General features: G+C 33.4%; 4 protein-coding genes across 4 annotated transcripts in view; 1 reads left to right on the top strand and 3 right to left on the bottom strand.

The window, feature by feature from the left end:
- Window positions 1-5,771, bottom strand: part of LOC123692979 — a 140,619-nt gene extending 134,848 nt beyond the window's left edge. Inside the window, exon 1 of the mRNA XM_045637842.1 lies at window positions 5,355-5,771. Coding sequence (XP_045493798.1) covers window positions 5,355-5,460 — 106 coding nt within the window. The 5' untranslated portion in view covers window positions 5,461-5,771. The remainder of the gene's footprint in view (window positions 1-5,354) is intronic.
- A 175-nt stretch (window positions 5,772-5,946) lies between these two features.
- On the bottom strand, window positions 5,947-8,024 carry LOC123692988 (putative malate dehydrogenase 1B). Its single transcript, XM_045637854.1, has 5 exons — window positions 7,854-8,024; window positions 7,227-7,780; window positions 6,675-7,146; window positions 6,482-6,605; window positions 5,947-6,402 (listed from the first exon to the last, which is right to left on the bottom strand). The coding sequence occupies exons 1-5, from the start codon at window positions 7,989-7,991 to the stop codon at window positions 6,167-6,169; spliced, it is 1,524 nt and encodes a 507-aa protein (XP_045493810.1). The 5' UTR covers window positions 7,992-8,024; the 3' UTR covers window positions 5,947-6,166.
- Window positions 8,025-8,299: 275 nt separating this feature from the next.
- LOC123693000 (ribonuclease P protein subunit p30) lies at window positions 8,300-9,183 on the top strand. Its single transcript, XM_045637868.1, has one exon. It carries the CDS (start codon window positions 8,400-8,402, stop codon window positions 9,180-9,182), a length of 783 nt encoding a protein of 260 aa, XP_045493824.1. The 5' UTR covers window positions 8,300-8,399; the 3' UTR covers window position 9,183.
- Window positions 9,184-9,468: 285 nt separating this feature from the next.
- Window positions 9,469-20,767, bottom strand: part of LOC123692986 (protein Lilipod) — a 29,445-nt gene continuing 18,146 nt past the window's right edge. Inside the window, exons 7-10 of the mRNA XM_045637852.1 lie at window positions 17,852-18,013; window positions 16,815-17,046; window positions 16,137-16,293; window positions 9,469-9,747 (exon numbers count right to left, since the gene is read on the bottom strand). Coding sequence (XP_045493808.1) covers window positions 9,600-9,747; window positions 16,137-16,293; window positions 16,815-17,046; window positions 17,852-18,013 — 699 coding nt within the window. The 3' untranslated portion in view covers window positions 9,469-9,599. The remainder of the gene's footprint in view (window positions 9,748-16,136; window positions 16,294-16,814; window positions 17,047-17,851; window positions 18,014-20,767) is intronic.

Below are 20,767 nucleotides of genomic sequence, written 5' to 3'. Positions count from 1 at the left end.
TTTCAAATCAGATTGCTGTGTCCTTGCATACACTAAGCCCACATTAAACAGACTATGAAAATTGAAAATCGTATGCAATCTTGATGTGTAAATTTATTATCAAACGTAAATTTATGTCGAGATTTAATCCCGTCATTCTATTTTAGTAAATGCCATATAAAATGATAATAGTTATTATATGAAATTTCAAAGAAAATGCAAGTGTTCAAATTCTCAAAGCTGTCTTTATCTACAAAACACATGTGGACATAATTCTGTTTCGAGAAATAGCGTTCTTAGTGTATGTACCCTTAATACCCTGTTCAGTCGAGCGGAGCTTTGTGAAGCTCGTTATTCTAGGAACAAAAGAATTGCCACATCGAACAGGTTACTTATTTCTTTTTGAAGATATTTAAACGATGTGAGATGTCTTAAACGCTTTGACGCTCTCATGAACAACAATTGAAAAATTGCTCCGTGCAAAAACCTTTTTTTTTTATAATGGAATATGAATATTTATTGGTGGACACGGATTACTTCGCTTAAAATGTATAGATATTAAATAATATATTAAGGATACAAAAGGGCTTGCCCTGTCCGGAACAAGTTATATGTAATGCAACTTATAGAACAACACAAATTTTGCTACTTTTTAAATGGAATCATTAACAAAATGGTTCAAACAAAATTATTGTCTTTGCTGAAATAGCTAATTACTATAATTAACGACGGCTCACTCTAGTTTTGCAAAGGTTGCCATAAAGAGGTAACCTTTATTATTTCTTTAACCTCAGTGCCTCCTAACTAACGGCTTATATATACGACACTTGCAATGTCTATAAAACTTTAATGGAAAATCAAGGTTAAACTTGTGGTAAAACGTCTATACGAACGTGGAAACTCGGAAGACATTAAAACGCTGCCATGAATAGTAATCTATTACGTATTCTAATGCAATGATTCACGTAAACAAATTAAAATAATTCATTGCATAAGGTTAAATAATGGATAAATTCTCATTAGCCTTGAACATGAAGGCGTTCACATTTCACACTATCGTCATTGCCCTTGCGAAGTTCGATGCACGTAGGTATAGAAAACAGGAATCGCGCTCCGTGCTTTCCTCACACGGTGAATATGATTCAATTACATGGAAACACGTAACGCTCAGGGGACTTTATAATAAATGCAATCGACGTACAGCCCGAACAGGCTGGTATTAAAAAGCTCAGCGATATTGCATCCGCCAGGAGCATTGTGTCTATCAGTCACGGTCTCGTTCACGACCACGCGAACCTTGCGTTCACGTTAATGGTGAAGTTTTTGATCATCTAATTTTTCATTTTATTTTATTCGCTTTTTGTTGATATTATTATAAATAACATACAGTTTGTTGTTGTCGGATTTTGTTTAGAATATGCAACAAAAGAGTAGCAAAACTATATTAAAAATATATCGACGTCCGCTTATATTAACGACGTTATAGGTAAAAAAATCTTACAACTTAGCTGTGACTAATGCTTTTTTTGTCTCATCTGTAGAGCTAATGGACACAACAGCATTAGTTTGGGCAGATGCAAATGACCGGTCAACGTAGCTGTAACGCGTTATCAATCTCGGTCGGGCGTCTGCGGTATCCAAGTGGGTAAGTCCTAGAAGCCTAGCTCGCGCCACTGTCCCGTTAGCCGGACGTAACACCCGCTCGTTATGCAATTGATGTATTCTACGATCATCAACCTAAGCCTTAAGAAGCCAAATGTTGCGCTGCCATGCTTGGTTAGTCATCTAACTATATTACATTTAGTTGCCAAAATAAGTCTAAAAGTTTAGAAACAGAATGATTTTACACGAGTAGAGTTGAGATCAACTTACACGCCACCATAAATTTTAATTTAAAAGACCAAGCGAACTTCTAATTCATTTTAAACTAATCCTTAAACATAGCCTGTCGTCCGGCTTAATAGTTTTGTAAAGTGACATCTCAGAAATAATCCCCCAGCATAATACATACGAAACATGATAAAGTTAAATGAACTAAGAACAACATCCAACAAATTATCTTCCACACGTGACGCGAAACCAGCTAATTCCCTCTAGTTGACGTATCAAAGAGATTAATTTACAAACTATCTGAGCTCCTTTCCATGTAAGTTTGGACGTGAGACTGTGCTTATGTAACATTCATTAACAACCACGAGCGGCGGAACATGTCTTCCCGTGACATGCGACATGAGATGAGAATATAAATAATTTCATAGACGGTTGCCACTTGAGTATACTGTAGCCTGTAACCGCTAACGTTGGGAAGCTTGTAAATAAGCCGTTGTACATGCATATAAATAATACGTCTTCATTAAGTTATAATAAGGAAACAGATGGTCTCATAGATTTAATCTGATCCAATGAATTGAATTCCTAAACGAAAATAGTTTCCCAAATAAATTGAAACCTTTGTTGTTAAACGTGGATCGATTAAAAGAAAATGAGAACATTCCACAGTGCGTCGGGAACTAATTCGTTCGAAATAGATGCCTTCCAGCTCCCTACTTGGGCTTAACCTTCGATAGCTGTCAGATTATCGTTTCTAGAAGCAATTTGTAGGGATTTGTGGCTGAGCTTGTAACTAAGCTTGGTCATCCGTCATTTCATACTAGACCTTATTTCTGTTACCTATCTGATGAATAAAATAAATGTACTTGTAGCAACTTATTACTTTAATTAAATGGCTGAGATTATTTTTTACTAAATCGAACTATAAAATAATATATTGGGTTAGCTTAATTCCTCATAGGTATATGCCATTCAGTACGTAGCAAATTAAATCCGATAAATTACAAAAAAAATAATGACGCGGTACAAGATTCCTCGCGTCAGCTAAATAAAATTTAGTGTTATTAATTTAAAAATTTCATGGCTCGAGCATTTTAATGTCCTATTAATAAATCATAAAGGTTGACGATGTTTATCAATATACTTAGTAGTTTTCCAAGGGATAAATTGATATAGGTAGGTATGTTATGTACTATGCAATTCAACTATAGGATCGATTGAGCGCCATTTTGTGACGTCGTAAGTATTTATTCGTGATTCAAACGAAATCATTCAAATTCTAAAGCATTAATATTTGTATTATTACATGTACATTTCTAATGAAATGCAAAAAGCTATAAAAAAAAAGCTGTTGAATGAATTAAAGATTAGCATTTTTTTAAACTGTTGTTAATTTAGCTTCCAATTATCAAAATATGGGGTACAAGTCAGAACATACAATTAAAAATCCTATTAGCACTTGACTAAAAAAAATACCAACCCACATAAATAAATCAAAAATTGTTTTTGTAATTTAACAAAAATTGTTATGCTCAAAGTACATAATTAGTATTCCGCCATTAATATTCATTACCAAGAAAAGCTTTTTTTATACTGTTTGCATATGAGTACTTATTGCAAATAACCTGCCCCTGATTACTTTTAAAAACATGATTTTTCTACTCCACCTTACAAGGTAACTAACTTGCATAATTAAAAAAAATGAGTTAATTAGATGAAAATAAAATACTGGCTGAATAATTAACTTCTAAGTGGAGCTTTTGCATCAATAAAGTGTGGGAAAGAAAATAAAACTTGTAAAGAAAGATACATAACTATGCCATTTAATTAAGTTAATAACATACCAAATTATAATTAGAATAAATTTCATAATTTTTGTGACCCATAAAAATTGAAATGAGACTTTAACCAAAAGACGAAAGAAAGATCATCTGCTAAAAAAATAACATAATTGAAGCTTATGAACATTAACAAGTCATTCCAAAAAACAATAAAGTTGTTTTAACTTCGTCGTACAACACTTTAAAGTTAAAAATTACTTTGCTTTGTTCTATAACTATTCTATGTTCACAAGTTCAAAAGTGGCTTTTTACAAAATTTGTCACAATTATTTAATAATTGTGACCAATTGGCCACTTGGTACCTCACACAAGACTAGAAATACTTTCATGGTTGCTATTTTAAATGTTATTGAGCTATTGCATAGCTTCCATCGCGGCGCGGGCCTTGAGCGCGGGGATCGAATCGAGAAATTCCGTAACGAAAAAACCTCACGCTCCTCACTCCGACGAGCTCAGAGTTGTGGCTTGAAGGCATGCTGTGCAATTGCTTTACTGCGGCAGTCCCTGAGTGCCACACATCTTTTTTTTGGAGTATTATGTCCTTTTTGCAACTGCTAATCCAATAAATAAATGAAATGTTTATTTGCCTTCACTCATGAGATTTTTATTTTTGTAAGGCAATGTAAATGCTTTACAATAAAATATTCTATGGAGATTTATAAAGTTTTGTAGTAAACTTAAACCTATTATTTCATATGAGAAAAGTATAATGAAAAATTGTCAAGATTTGAAAAGAGCAACTATCAGAGCTTCTAACTGGCTATTCTTGGTATTGAAAGAAACGGTTTCCTGAACAAAGTAACAATTCATAGCCACTTGTACAAGACATCTAGTTAAATAGACGTTCAACTTTAAAGTATTACGTTTGGTTTGTATTTAGCTTTATTTAACAAAAATAATCATTAGATCTGTATGAAATGTTGAAAATAGATTATATCTTGAATCTATCTAGAGGATGGTATGAAATATGTAGCGGCATAACTTGTAGATGCAGATTATTATACAAATAAAAGGATTTGGTATTTAACCCCATTCTTGCCTCCTGCTTGCCTAGAAATGTGAAAAATAATAAACAAAATAATAATTAAATGCCTATAAAAATCATTGTAATCTTAGAATTACATATTTCATAACTTTAAAGGCCTTAATTAATGAATAGAGGTTTTTTTTTTTTTTTTTTTTTTTTTGTGGTGTTTCTCAATGTTAGCCAGAAGGGCTTCTACATTTTAACGCGGACGCGGGGGTGAACTGAAGGTTCACCCTGGTAGCGACATGCACAAGGGCGTCCCCCCTTGACGGGGACCACGAACCTCGGCTTGAGCTGTCGCTTGAGTGGAGGAGGCCAGAAGGGCCCTAATCGGACGGGTGAATAGAGGTGGTGATGGACTAACTGAAGAAAATAAATATACAATCTAACATATTATGTACTTTTTATATATTATAATTAGGTAATTAGTTATAACAAAAAAAAACTTTATAAATAAAATTGACTGTTAATATTAATGATAGATTGACAGGATGGGTCAGTACAGGAATAAAAGAAAGAAGAAAATAAGAGAAACAACAAATACAGTTTAAGATATTATTTCAACAAAAACAATAAAGTTTTTAAGTGGTCAAGTAAAATAAGCATAAAAATGTAGCGCATGCAGTTTATTGGGTAAGCAAGCTTTCAATTGTGTAGGTGGCAAGGCCTTGTCTCACCTCGCGACGACGGCAGCCCTGGCTCCAAAGGCGTCGAGCCAACCCCCACGACGAGCGCCAGCACCTCGACGATCCACACCACTCCCCACATGTTCCACAACCACATCACGGCACTCCACTATCTCATTATTGGCACAAGATTCACAGAACTTAACCAATATGAACACCTAAGTATTATACTAACTCCTATTGGCACGATCATACTTTGGAAAAATACATTGAGTTGCAATCGCGTAATATTAATGTACGCGATTATTCACATTATTTGACTTGTAACTTAAAAAAAACAGTACTTTTTCGGAAACAAAGACTCGTCATAACATCTCTCTTCAAAACATAAATGTAAGCGCACTATCTACTCGACGATCGACGGCAACGTTCCATCTAGTACTAGTGTTGTAATATTCTGTTTACAGGTTCTGTTTAGAAACGGGAGAATCGATACTATTCGATTTAACAATAATCGATTAATCGCGATTGCTGTTATCGTGTGGAGTGTGAATTTATATGACAAGTTTAACCATATTATAATATGATATCTTTACTTCTGTTGTACTAAAAATATTATAATGGTAAAGAGTTTGTTTGTTGTCAATGGTAGGCGCGTTCATCTCTAGAACTGCTCAACCGATTTCAAAATTCTTTCACCGTTGGTTTTGAATTTCTAACGTAATCTTACCAAAATGATATGTGCTATATATCACAATTCACAGTATAAGTTCTCTTTATACTACGTAGGTATGTATGTACCACGAGCGAAGCCGACGTAGACCACTAGTTAAATATAGTTTAGTTATCTGTGTTGACAAGTTTTACCAAACTTTCTTCTTTTTGAAATATTTTGGTTTACATACACATATCTTTCTTGGAATAATAGGGGGTAAGTCATTTTTTTGCAACTTCATGCAAAACTTAGCTATATCCTCCAGATATTTGATATTTATTTCACGATCTTTGGGAGGCATATAATGCTTTGCTGGTTTCCAAATACCATTTACGTAGCGGCATGGTTGAGAAAAATATCCATTAAAATGTAATCCAAACGATCCTTAAAGAAAAGATCCAATAATACAAAATCTCTAAATCTATTTAAAAATCCAAAAAATATAGCATTAACTTAAGTTTACCATCACAGCGTATTCCAATATTAACTATAACATCGTGAGGATAGCTATCAAATAGACCTATTTTGAGCAAGTCAATAATGGCTGTACTTTTATTTAAAAAGGTCTGAATTTGCGCACCTTTTGCCTAGAAAATAATATATTTGTTTTACTTTCCAATCAATTTTATTGCTAACTAACAATTTTGAGTTTTTACCTTTTGATCAGCAATTTTATTCCATAGAGATTGATCAAAATACAAAAGATATTCTAGTGTTCTCATCTCAGGTGTTAGTTTCCCAATGCACAAGCTTGAATTACGAACTTTTGTGTATCTGCTATAGGGATCAAATCCATTATATTTATGAACTGTATTATTAACATCTATTAAATGATTAATCCCAACGAATCCCCAAACCGGAGGGCAAAACATATTTCTCATTGGCACTTCAGCTATCTTTGCAATTATAGGTGCTGCTTCCATACCCAAATCTGATGTAGCAACAACGATATGGTGTCTGCTAATGTGTGTTATAGATTGGGCTAAAATTGTTGCATTAAAACAAGCAGGTCCTAAATTAGGAAGAATAACGTTCATTGTCTGTGAAGCTGAAGCGTTTATCATTAATGCAATTTTCTCCATTACTTTTTTATTCTCATAGAGCCACCCCCCTATCGACATTGTATCACTAAAAAAATAAATTAATTAATAAGTAAATAGAATACAAATGTAAAAACAACCTGCGCTACTTACTTGGTTTTAACCTACCTTAACGGGACATGGTCTAAAACAATAAGAACGTCGGTATTTGTTAGAGCAACCCCAATTTTATCAACATATTTTACTACTCTGGGAGGATAATTTGTTCCAATATAACTGCATTCACGTTCAACAGACTCCATAAATGAAGGTAAACATTTGCCATCGTAGATGTAAATCTTGCATATACTTTTATCATCGAAGGTTGTTTCAAGTAGACCAGAAATAATATGCATGGCAATAGGATTTCCTGCACCGGTAATACATATGACATATGAATTTTTATGTTCTTCTTCTAGATCGAATTCAACTTCATTCTTAGATTTAGTTTTATTTTCTTGTTTAATTCGTTTGTAATATTGTCTGTAGTTCGATACCAAGTTTTCATATGTATCGGATGTCATAAACACATCTAAATCATAATATGAATTGCAATAATCCATAAATTCAGGTGCTCCTCCAATATACAACGGCTTACTTCCTGTTGTCAATAATTCTTTCCATACAAGTGGAGAGCCAGTATGATGCCATTTATTTTTTTGATTAATTTTACAGAGCCATGCCTAAAAGAGACACATACATTTGTGTGAGAAGTATGATTTAAAAATCGGTTTTAAAAATACTTGACTTGCAAACCTTCCATTCCAACACAGGTTTTTCAATTCTTTCGTAGCAAAAACTGGGAAGATTCTGAGACAAAAAATTTGCTATTAGGCAAATTTGGGCAAAGACATCACACTGTGATTCACCAGCTATAACAATTCGTGCCACCATATTTTGAATTCAAACAACAACATAAAAAAATGTATATTTTGCATAAGATTTTGCAAAACTCGTATTGCTCACATTTAAATTTGTTGATATATTGACGTTATGAAATATTTCTATTTAGCTATAATTTAGACTTTTAAACAGGTTGTATATTTATTACAAACTCCAAATCTGAAATCGATTTTAAGTCGATTATTGTCTTCGAATTATTTTTATTCGGTATCCAGTAATTTTTGAACGAGTATATAGCTGTCATAACATCTTTCAGTCTGTGTTTCAGTCACTGTTTGACATTACTTAATGTGTGAGTGAAACTTGGATTAATTGGAATAAACACATGGACATGACATTTCCATATTTTCAATAATTTTAATTTAACTATCGTCGAAAACTATTTTATATTTTATTACAATGACAGTAAACGATTGGGGTTTTTGTGATCTATCGGTAGGTAAAGAATATGATTTAAGTAAATTATACCTTTTTGAAAGACTTGGTTTTGATACGATCGCAATCAACACCTTCTTTGATGACTGTGATGAGGAACCAAAAAAGAAAAAGAAGAAAGGCGACCCTAAAGAGAAGAAAGATTGTTTTCCTCCACCGATAGATATACCTAAAGATTCAAGTAAAAACCTGAATATATTACAAAGGATCACGATAGCGTTTTCTGAAACAAGTGTTGCTATTAAGTTGAATCAGTCTGAAAATTTGAAAAGGTATGACATTGTAGCAGTTGTGCCTAAAACACTTCAGGCATTTCAGTATGCATGCAGTACTTTAGATGTAGATATTATAACCTTTGACCCAGAAGGCAGAATACCGTTTAAAGTGAGTCGTAAACTTTACCGACAAGCAATAGAACGCGGTATGTTTTTCGAGTTAATGTATTCTCCCGCGATAAAAGATTCAACAGCACGAAAAAATATAATAAGTACAGCACACAATTATCATGCTGTTGGAAAATCAAAGGGTATTATCCTCACTAGCTGTGCCGAAAATCATTTGCAAATAAGAAGTGTACATGATGTCATAAACCTTGGATTTATTTTCGGACTCAACACTAATGAGAGTTTAGAAGTGATTAGGAATAATGCTCGGAAACTTATCCTTAGATCACGTGGAAGAAAATTGGGCAAATATTATTTAGAGGTTAAAGTTTTGGATGGTGAGAATAAAAAAATGGAAGAATGAACAAGGACTTTCATTTATATTAATCTTTATGACATTAAGGTGAGAATTTACATGTGTATTTTTTATACAATGTAAGCAGCTGATAAGGGAAGGGATGAATTGATGTTTTGTCATTGTTTCAAGTGAGAAATAATGTGTTAAGATGAAATTCATCCCTTCAAAGTTTTTACCTACAATTACAATTTTTACAACAGTTTTAGTTACAAATATGTAGTTAAATTGTTCAGGTAGATATTTCTGAAACATTATTGAGAATCCAGGAGGTTAAAAATAAAAATACAGAATATAGGAACTTTATATCATTTAATATTTTATTCACATCAATAAATAAATACAACTTCAGCACAACATAAACTTACATAACATACCATTATAAATTTTATTACATTTTCAAAGTAATATTGTACATAATAAAAACTAGTCAGATTTCTCTTTATCTAGCGTGTTTTGATTTAATTCAGTCTTATCAACATTAACTGATCTGTCCATAGACATTCCGGAACTTCTTGATATGTTCTGTGGTGTTTCATCAGGTACTGTGAAGAGATCTGGGATCCATTTCAATCTAAACAAACAAATAAATATATTAAATATAATTATTGATGAGTAATTTGAGAATAGGTGTTACGCAAAATGCTTTATACCTATTTTGGCATTCTGGTACCTATTATTAGCTAGCTTACCGCCCGCGACTTCGCCCGCTTTGTCTAAAACCTAATAAATTATATACTAAAACCTATCTATTAAAAAAAACCGCATCAAAATCCGTTGCGTAGTTTTAAAGATTTAAGCATACAAAGGGACATAGGGACAGAGAAAGCAACTTTGTTTTATACTTTTAAGTTATTTTCAAGTCAATGAAGTAAGAACACAATATACAGATACATACAGTAAGGAAACTTCATACAAAATGTTCGAAATGGCTCCCCCCCCCCCCATCAAACGTGTTTTCGAGGGTATTGAGGGGGATCGATAGTAGCGGGTGACACATCCATAGATTTTGAATATAGTATGGAAAAAAAGTTTAAAGTGATGTCAATTCACATTAAATAAATATCGATTGTTTCAGTTTGTAGCCCTTTCAATAAATATATTTGTAAATACCGTATCTGACTACAAGTTAAAAAGAGACTATTTTTTAACCGACTTCAAAAAAAAGGAGGAGGTTATCAATTCGGCCGGTATATTTTTTTTTTTTTTTTTTATGTATGTACACCGATTACTCCGAGGTTTCTGAACCGATTTACGTGATTCTTTTTTTGTTCGATGCGGGATGGTGTCGAATTGGTCCCATAAAAATTTTATTCGGATAGGCCCAGTAGTTTTTATTTTATGAGCATTTTTGTCTGTAGGTATTTGTAAATTTTGCAAGTGCAAGTTTGAAGTCGGTTGTTTTTAACGCAGTTATCACTTGTTAATTTCTATAGATATGGCAGCATGAGTTTTAAATTAAGTTGACATATTTTCTACCAAAATGATAGCTACAAATAGTCACTATTAGGAGTCCAGTCTGTTTAAAGGTCGCATCTATTTTTACGCAATCTAGAAGAGCACGAAAATATAAAAAAAGGAAACTTTAAAAAAATCTTGTTTAAATTTATGTGCATAATTACGTAAATATTAGGGAAGAAAAAGATAGATATTATAATTATTGTATTTTTATCGATACGTGGCGTCTCCACTTTGTCAAGCACTAAGCCTGTCAAACTATTTTCTTTTTCTTCCTAAAACAAAAAGGTAGAGGTTCTATGCTCGTATAATAATAATTTTAATTTATTTTTGCATATTTTGTGTTTTTTAATTTAATTTAATTTATCGTTTTAAAAATAATTTAGTAGGTATACCTACATACAAGTATTGTAAATTCTGGTTTAAAATAATTATTGAATATATGTATAATACAAATATCAAGCATTATAAATAATTTAGGTACATTAAATAGCCTTCGGCGTCCATAACAAAACTAGATTTCGAAGTATAGCACTGATAAAAACGTATTTACTTTTACAAGCTATATTCGTAATTAAATTCGGATTGTTTCTTCTTGTAAATTCATATTTAGGCTACACCATTTTTGTATTTTAACGGGTTTTAATCTCCAAATTACCACAAAATCAACTGTGAAAAAAAGCAAACAGAAATATACAGGCCGAATTGATAACCTTCTCCTTTATTTTTCAAGTCGGTTAAATATCAAAAAGTAACAGCCCTATAGCTATACGTCATAATTTCATGGGGGGGCTTAGTTTCCTGACTGTATGTACGTAGTACATATCTGTCAACTGTGGTAAGAATTCAATATTTCTGTTTCAATACTTCTGCTTCAACTATAACAGGGTAAGTCTTTATTATCTAATCCAATTTTACCTTACAATTTCTATTTTTATAATTTTATCCTCCGGATTTGATAGTATCCTTTTTTGCATTATCCTGTGAATTATTTCCTGTACAGGTAGAGCCAACATATAAGCTTCTTGGGTAGAACAAATCTTTATGGCATTATGAATATCAAGCAATTTCTTGCACAGCAATGCATGTGTGTAATGCACTGTGTAATTTTTTTTTGTGGGTAACTCCGATCTGCTATAAAGATTTGTTCTACATAAATAATTTCAATATATTTCAAGCCCTGACATAGACTATCTCCTTCCCTAAACCTGAATAATGTATATCTTTGAGCTGCTAGAATTAATCTTTTTTTTAATTTAAATGATGTGTTTCATGTTTCATGTGTTACTGAATTTTGACAGTATTTTTTATATCTGTACTATTATGTTAACGACACATCAAAAATGCCAACCACTACATTTATTTTGACCTAACGAGACTGAATAATTTTTTACAAATTATAATGGATTTGCCATGTTTTGTATCTCAATATCATTTATGTTCCAAAATATAAAGATTTCATTACTTGTAATATATGAATGAATGTATTTACTTCTCTATGAAATCTCTTTCACTAGAATATTGTTAAAGATGATAGATTAGTAACAAACCTTGTGATGAAACATGAAAATTTATGAAAAGCAAGCAATAAGGCAACATTGAAAAGTTATTTCTTCTATTATCTATTGAGGGTATAAATAAAAGCAACATGTAATTTATTTAATGATATATTTTTCAAATGCAATCTCAACATTTGGTACAGGATAATACAAAGGTATAAAATCACACACCATTACAATTACTACACATTTTGAGAATCCACACACGAGCAACCCCTACAAAACTAAATTCATTTATACTATAGTGGTTTTACTATTTTTATTACTCGCTATGCAACTAGCACCACTTTAACATATTATACATTTTTTTAACATATTTCTTATCTGTAATATAACAATCGATATCATTTTAGTAAGTATTTGAACATAGTAATTTTCTAGTGCTACTGTTTATTTTTATTTTTTGTCGTATTTTAGGAACAAATGGAAAATAAATCAGATATTTTAGATATGAGTCGCAACTATAAAATTATTTATAATCCATCACTTCTACTATTATTAATTTTACTTATATTAGCAATTAACTAATACATTAGGCAAAATGTGTGCAGTTATTTTATATCATTCAATATACATGAAATCATGCGGGATCTCTATTTGTAATAAAAAACTTTATGATAAATTGAGATTGCAACAAACAGAATGGTATAAATTGTATTTCAAACATATAATTTATTCAGACACATTTATTCATTAAAAATATTTTCAATGTGCTAATTTAATATATTCATATAGGTCACGTGTTTGCTTAAAATGGAAGTGAAACTCGAAATATTCACATTTAAAATGAACACAATGTAGGACTGCTGTGGAATGGTATTTTAAGGTGAAAAAAAAGGACCACAATCATTTTTATTTATTTCCGAACACATTACATAAGTCCTACATGGTTCTTTTCACTATTTATAATACAAATAACCTTTTCATAGCCTTATGTTAGTGCCAATGAGGATGCGTTTAGTACAATGATCCATCAACGCGTCAATGATACCAAGAGATCCACTACGACTAGAAAATATAACTAAGCCTCTAGTTTTTAACATTCTTAATTTGCATAACTTCAATTTTAAAGCATTTAGAGCATAGACTATTATATCTAGATTGTCAAATGTTAAGATGATACCAGGGGCCTTAGACAAAGTAACAATTACAAAACGATAACGAAGTTAGAAATTGCAAAAATGTATGGGATTGACATACGCCGCGTTAGACCACGTGGTCTATCTAATGTCAATCCCATACATTTTTGCAATTTCTAACTTCGTTATCGTTTTGTAATTGTTACTTTGTCTAAGGCCCCTGCACAATTCATATTTCATAGGCAAATTCATACAATAGCTGCCTCATTCAAATAATATTAGAATAAAATGAATTATGAAAATATAATGAATTAGTATTAGTTAATAATAATTGTTAGAAACGCAATGAGAATTATAATGTAGCAGTCTTAAGAATGTCTTTTATAAGTTTTAATCAATAGCTCATACATAGATTATATTCATAATATGATGAACACTGTCATGGCTTATATCCAATAGAAGTCTTAATATCCAATTAGAAATAAACATAAACCAATAACATCCAAACACTCACGATACTAGACACAGAAATAAATAATCTCACATTATTAATTTTCTCTAGTTAACGAATTCAGTCTCATTGGTTAAAAGAACAATAAAATGCTGGCGACTTTCCACAAAAACCACAAATTTACATTAAATCTAAACATAAAATTAAATACATTATACAAATAATTTCATCTTAAATAAATGCAGATTATTCATAGGCAGTTACAATCTACAAATTATCAACAATCATAATTTGTTTCATATTTTAAAAACTACTGTATTCTAAAAATACAATTGGTACAATAGAAGATACTTCTTACTTATAAAATTAACAAAACACAATATTATGGCGTTTATACCTATTATTCATTTGTTTAATATCATTATTATAATAAGGTATTTTTAAACTATCCAATGCTAAATAACTCGTGCGGTTTTATAAGATCGCCAAAGGACCATAATTTTAACACAATCTCAACAGTCATACATTGAATGCGAACATTTAATATATGTATAAGAAAAGCATATAATACATAAACATATACATTCACCGTAAGAAAATAATTTCACAACCAAGTATAGTGTTAAATTTCATACAAAAAAATACTACAGAGTAATTTTGTCGTGCTCATTAGAGTTAAAATTCATACAATATAATATGATATGCTCTGGGAAAGTATTTAGGCCTACTAAGGCGAATGAGCTGTAAAAAACAAGAAGAAATAGTGCACTACATCACAACCTAAATTATAGTGATCATAGACTATTTTAAGTCTAAAATATGGCAACCATTATCAAAGAGCACAAAAAAATCACGGTCTAGCCAACCAACTTACATAATGTAAGATTTCAAGAAGCTAAAAACAACAAAGCAGAAGACAAATATGTCAATATCAAACTGGAAAATGCAACAAAAGTTCATGGCATTTCATAAAATAATCCAGACAATTATTACAAGTGCATAAGGACCATTATAGTAGTAGTCTATGCATTAAAAATTCTGCCATTACACACACACACACACAACTAAGACGTAATTTAGAAGTAAACCGCACGAGTTTCACCCAAATATCCACTCTGATATTCTCTCGTATTTCATTAAAATCGAGATTTTAAGAAATCTAAAACGCAGTATATTAATCACATTACTTAATGGGACATTTTGATGTCAAATATGAATTGTGTAACAATTTATGAATCGACATCATGTATCTGTCCTTGACCTGACCTCCTGGTATTCCAAGATCGTTAAATGAATTAAATAAATGCGTTTTAAATTAATAAGTTTTTCTCTCGACTGATTCCTGGGGAGGGAATTGTTGTGCTTTACAGAATACCGTGCCTATACTTTTGTAAAAACAGTGTACAATCAGACAAGAAAACATTTTCTTACATACTGCTGACATTTTTTCTAATATGTTAAGCATGATCATAGATGACAAAAAATGTTAACTTCACTTAGCTACTATGCCTCACCTGCTCTGCTAACTACTTTACTAATGAGACCGAGTGTTACTATGGCTTAACATACTCCCCCCCCCTTCCTAGCACGCTAGTTGCTCAGAAACTGACCGTCGCGGCGAATATCGCATTATATAGCAGCACTAGCCGAAAGTTAACTTTCCTATCAGCTAGTAACTATCCCCCCTTACCGCACTACATACTCCCCCCCCTAGCACGCTAGTTGCTCAGAAACTGACCGTGGCGGCGAATATCGCGTTGTATAGCAGCACTAGCCGAAAGTTAACTTTCCTATCAGCTAGTAACTATCCCCCCTTACCGCACTACATACTCCCCCCCCTAGCACGCTAGTTGCTCAGAAACTGACCGTGGCGGCGAATATCGCGTTGTATAGCAGCACTAGCCGAAAGTTAACTTCCCTATCAGCTAGTAACTATCCCCCCCTACCGCACTACATGTTCTCCCCTAGCACGCTAGGTGCTCAGAAACTGACCGTGGCGGCGAATATCGCGTTGTATAGCAGCACTAGCCGAAAGTTAACTTTCCTATCAGCTAGTAACTATCCCCCCCCCCTATCGCACTATATACCCCCCCCCCCCCCCTCAGCACCCTAGTTGCTCAGAAACGACACGCATCTCGCGACCGTGTGCACGTTCTCCACCAACCTGTTGTACAGCTCGCGGCGCACGCTCGCAGTGAACTTGTTGACCAGGCACAGTGTGACCGTGGCAGCGAATATTGTATTGTATAGCCGCACTAACGGGAAGTTAACTTTCCCTGACAACTAGTAATCATCCCCCCTACCCTGCTACATACTCCCCCCTCTACCCCGCTACAAACTCCCCCCCCCCCCCCCAGCACGCTAGTTGCTCAGAAACGACACGCATCTAGCGACCGTGTGCACGTTCTCCACCAACCTGTTGTACAGCTCGCGGCGAACGCTCGCAGTGAACTTGTTGACCAGGCACAGTGTGACCGTGGCAGCGAATATCGCGTTATATAGCAGCACTAGACGGAAGTTGCCGAGCCACTCGATACGGCCAAAGTCGCCGAGCAGATCGAAGTTTGTGATGCCTGTGGGTTTTATATTGTATATTTTAATATGAGATCAATAAATAATAAAAAAATACACTTTTGATTATTGCTGGGTTAGTTATAGTGGTTATTTCTTGTCTGGGTGTTTTGGTAAATTATGAATTATGGATAGTAAAATTTACACAATATTTTGACATTTTTAATGGAGTGTACAAAATAAAAAGCAAGGAATATCATTTGTGTCTATAAAGCATATATCTTGCATTTAAGTACAGGATGTAAAAGTGGCAAATCCTATTTATCAAATCCTGCTTCTGATAAGGCTAGATTGAATTAAAAATTTTCCTAATCTTGTACTTAATAACAATTGAGCAAAAAAACATTCCCATATTATCTGTAAATTATTTGCCCTTTCTGAACATAACATTAAAGGAGATTAAATCAAAATTTTGAGCCGCTGTCAAATGTGGCTATTACCACACAATTTTCTGCAAACTTTCTGGAAGCCCACCAACACGTTAATTTCACATAATTTTCAATTTACAACTAAAATAACTCACCAAGGATCTTAACCAGCAAAGGTTGCGCAGTAGAATGGGCCAATAGAACAGCACACAACGCGATAATCCTTGTTAGAGGTGTCCGTCTCGTCTTGGGCAATACTCGCAAAGCGCTCATCGGCGTACTGAGGCCGGTGAGCGACGCCGCGTGCAGGTATAGTATTAGAAACGCTTCTAACGTAGCTCCCGCCCAACCGAGCTTGGATAGCGACGCTATGCCTAGAGTGAATTGCTGAAAATATATATGTAGGGTGTTAGGACAATATGGTAGAGAAAAAAGAAGGCATAACAGTGTAAATAAATGTTAACCCATTGAGCCCCAAGCGGCCAGATCGGTCACAGACACAATAGATTTTCTATTGTGTGTGTGGTTCCGGGGCCTGAGTTAGTAAGCGAGTTTCTGTCATATTTGGGGATATCGTTACAAATAAGGAATAGTAATATGAAATGACTCTTAAATTAATATTAATATATTCATGATAAATATGACACATGTTGTATCTCAATGCAAATGGCGTCAAGGCACAATGCACAGAATGCATTTGCACATATTGTGTGTATTATGTAACAACAAAATATTCTACGACGAGTTAATCTAATGCATTTTCATTATAATCACAAAGTAAACAGAATAACGACTAAATTGTGTATCAATTATCCCTTAGTACCATCTATACCTTACTATACTACACGTATAACTCCTGTATTAGTTTAGTATAGGAAGCTGTAGTTAGTAGTAAATATGGAAAGTGATTGATACGCAGTCATAGTTTATTAAGTTTATTTTAGGAAGTTGTAGTTGGTACGTAGGGAAGTGATTGATACGCAATTTAGTCGTATTAAGCCATAGCATAGCTTCTATCGCGGGCCTTGAGCGCGGGGACCGAATCGAGATATTCCGTAACGAAAAAACCTCACGCTCCCCACTCCGACGGGCGGAGGTGTGGCTTGTAGGCATAGCATGCAATAGCTTTACCGCGGCACTCCACGAGTGCCACACTTCGTTTTTATTTTATTTTTTCTTAGTTTCAACTCACCCTGGTACTAAGCGGCAGAGCTTTAATCCCGATCAGCAGTTCCAGTGTATTCTGCAGCACCATAAGCACCGTGATTGTAGTCAGTGCTAGTAACAATAACATCGCAAGCGGGTACACCACGTTACGTTGTAGAGATGATGTCTTGCGCTTGTTCTCCACTTCCTGGTAATGAATTTCAATAGCTTAAGTGACTATGGTAAACTAAAGTACTGCCAAGTTTCATCAAAATCCGTTCGTTGGTTTAAACTTTAAACATTCATCCATACATTCGAACAAACTGAGGTTTTTAATATTAGTGGAAATAATAGCTGAAAATTTTTGCACTATTTTTCAGTGACGCAGGCTCTAGCACCTATACTTATGCATAGGTACTTTATTTACGGAAAATATCTTTGAATAATCTTGGAAAATTCTCATTTAAATACTCTCTAAAACAATAGGTTTATTTTTTACAAGTGTGCGTCAATATTCGCGCATTGTCTGTCCAATGATTGACAATAAATAATTTAAAGTAATTAAATACAATATGTATTTAAATACTTGGGTATTTATTTGACACTTCATTACACACATTGTTTTTATAAAATATAAAAGTATATACCTAATAAGTCACAATGTTACAGCTTAATATGTGTAACGGGGCGGCCTTATCACTTCAGAGTGATCTCTACCAGGCGACCCCTTAGGCAAAGGACAAGTGTTTGCTGTATAAAGGGAGGCATCAAAATCTTATTTTAAAAACTAAACAATATTTTAAAAACATACATATTACTTAATAAATACATAATAATATATACCTACTAAATGATAAACATACACATATAAAAATATAGTTAATAGTTATTAATTACTTAAAGTATTAATGTCACTACTCAGAGCCATATTCCAGATCTAAATAATATTTATGTATTAGACGTTTAAAAGAAGTCAAAGATTGTGCACGTCTTATATCCACAGGTAAAGAGTTCCACAATCTTACAGCGGTTGAAGCAAATGAATAACTTAAGAAATCAGTTTTTTGAGTAGCCACACGCAGTGTGAGTCTTTCTTTCGACCGTAGAGTATAAGTTTCATTCTGGAGGAATTCAAAGTTATTTTTAAGGTATGAAGGCGATTTAGGGTCAAAAAGTACTTGATACAAAAGACGGAGAAAATGTATATTACGACGAGATCGGATTGGCAGCCACTTGAGTTTTTTTCTAAAATACGAAACATGATCGTACTTCCGAAGCCCAAAAATGAAACGTATACAAAAGTTTTGCAGACGCTCCAGTTTATTTAAAAGCTCCTGCGTAAGATCCGGACAGCAAGCGTCAGCGTAATCGATAATAGGCAAAAGAAGGGATTGTGCCAATATGATTTTCGTGGAGAATGGCAAGAAGTTACGCAAACGCCTTAGCGAGCAAGATGAAGCATAAACCCTACGACTCACCTCTTTTATGTGATCACGCCAAGATAAAGTTGTATCAAGGTACACACCAAGGTTTTTAACAGTTTTGCTAAAAGGTATAACAATGCCATCAATAGAAATAGGTGTGAGGTTCTCCCAGTCAAGCCTTGAGATGAGACGGGGGCTACCAATGATGATGACCTGACTCTTAGAAGGATTAATGGTAAGGCCATAGTTTGTGCTCCATTCAACAATCCTGGCTAAATCAGCATTAGTTGAGGCTATAGCATGGATATATCTTCGAGGCTTGATTGAGTGTATATTTGCAAGTCATCGGCGTAAATGTGGTAGAGAGAAGTTAAATTACTTGTGATAGAGTTTATAAATATCGCAAAAAGAAGAGGAGACAACACGCCACCCTGCGGGACACCATCAGAAATGGATGACCAGGATGATATTTTATCATCAACTATAATGCGCTGTCGCCGTCCACGCAGGTAACTTTGAAACCAATCAATCACGTCTGGAGATATATTAATTGAACGAAGCAGACCTAACAATACTCTATGATTGACACTATTAAAAGCATTACTAAAGTCTAAAAGAGTTAATACGGTTAGCTGCTTATTTATTAAACTAACTTTATGCTTATTTAGTAAACTAACACGATACGACTCATCGCAGATGATTTTAATTATTTTATAATTCAGCAATATATAACACTAGCTTTCCGCCCGCGTTTTCAAAGAAAAACCCGCATAGTTCACGTTTCCGTAAAATTTCCGGTATAAAACCTATCCTATGTCTTAATCCAAGTTACCCCCTATATGTGTGCTAAATTTCATTGTAATCTGTTCTGAAGTATTTGCGTGAAAGATTAACATACATACATACATACACATACATCCATCAACAAACTTTCGCACTTATAATAGTAGTAGGAAGTAGGATAGGATTTCTAAAATTATTTTACCCCTTTATCTCCGAAAGTACATATTATTAAGTAACATAATACCAAAATAATAACATTTCTTATCGTCTATTTGTCGATAAATGTAAACATTAACTACAATCGGTTCTGTTATATGTAATTACTATTATCTCTTAAAAGCAATGCCAAATCGCTTTTACGTTATCAATAATTGATTTACATTCATCTAAAGCATGCATTTACGGAATGATGATTCATCTCAAATGCATATTGAAACATTCGCTACAGCAGCTATCGAATCCCACACGTAATGGTGTAATAAAACAATTTTAAACGCTGTTAATGGCTGCATAATGCATTATCGAAGCCCACGACTTATTGCTGACGACATATCACATCCGTTTTATCGATTTAAAAATAAAAAAAGAAATATTCAAAGCATAAATAATTACAAAGTATACTATCGCGCATTTGAAATAATGCTAGCTAAGAAAAGCTTATTATCTGTTTCGTTCATGATATCATCGTCTGAATCTAATAACAATTTAAAACAAATAATAAAGACAACAATTTCATACAGCTAGTTTGGTAGCAG

This window comes from Colias croceus, chromosome 7 (assembly GCF_905220415.1).
Source record: "Colias croceus chromosome 7, ilColCroc2.1".
Classification (NCBI taxonomy): Eukaryota; Metazoa; Arthropoda; class Insecta; order Lepidoptera; family Pieridae; genus Colias; species Colias croceus.
Note: the sequence above shows the minus strand (reverse complement) of the source record. Positions and strands in the feature narration are given on the sequence as shown.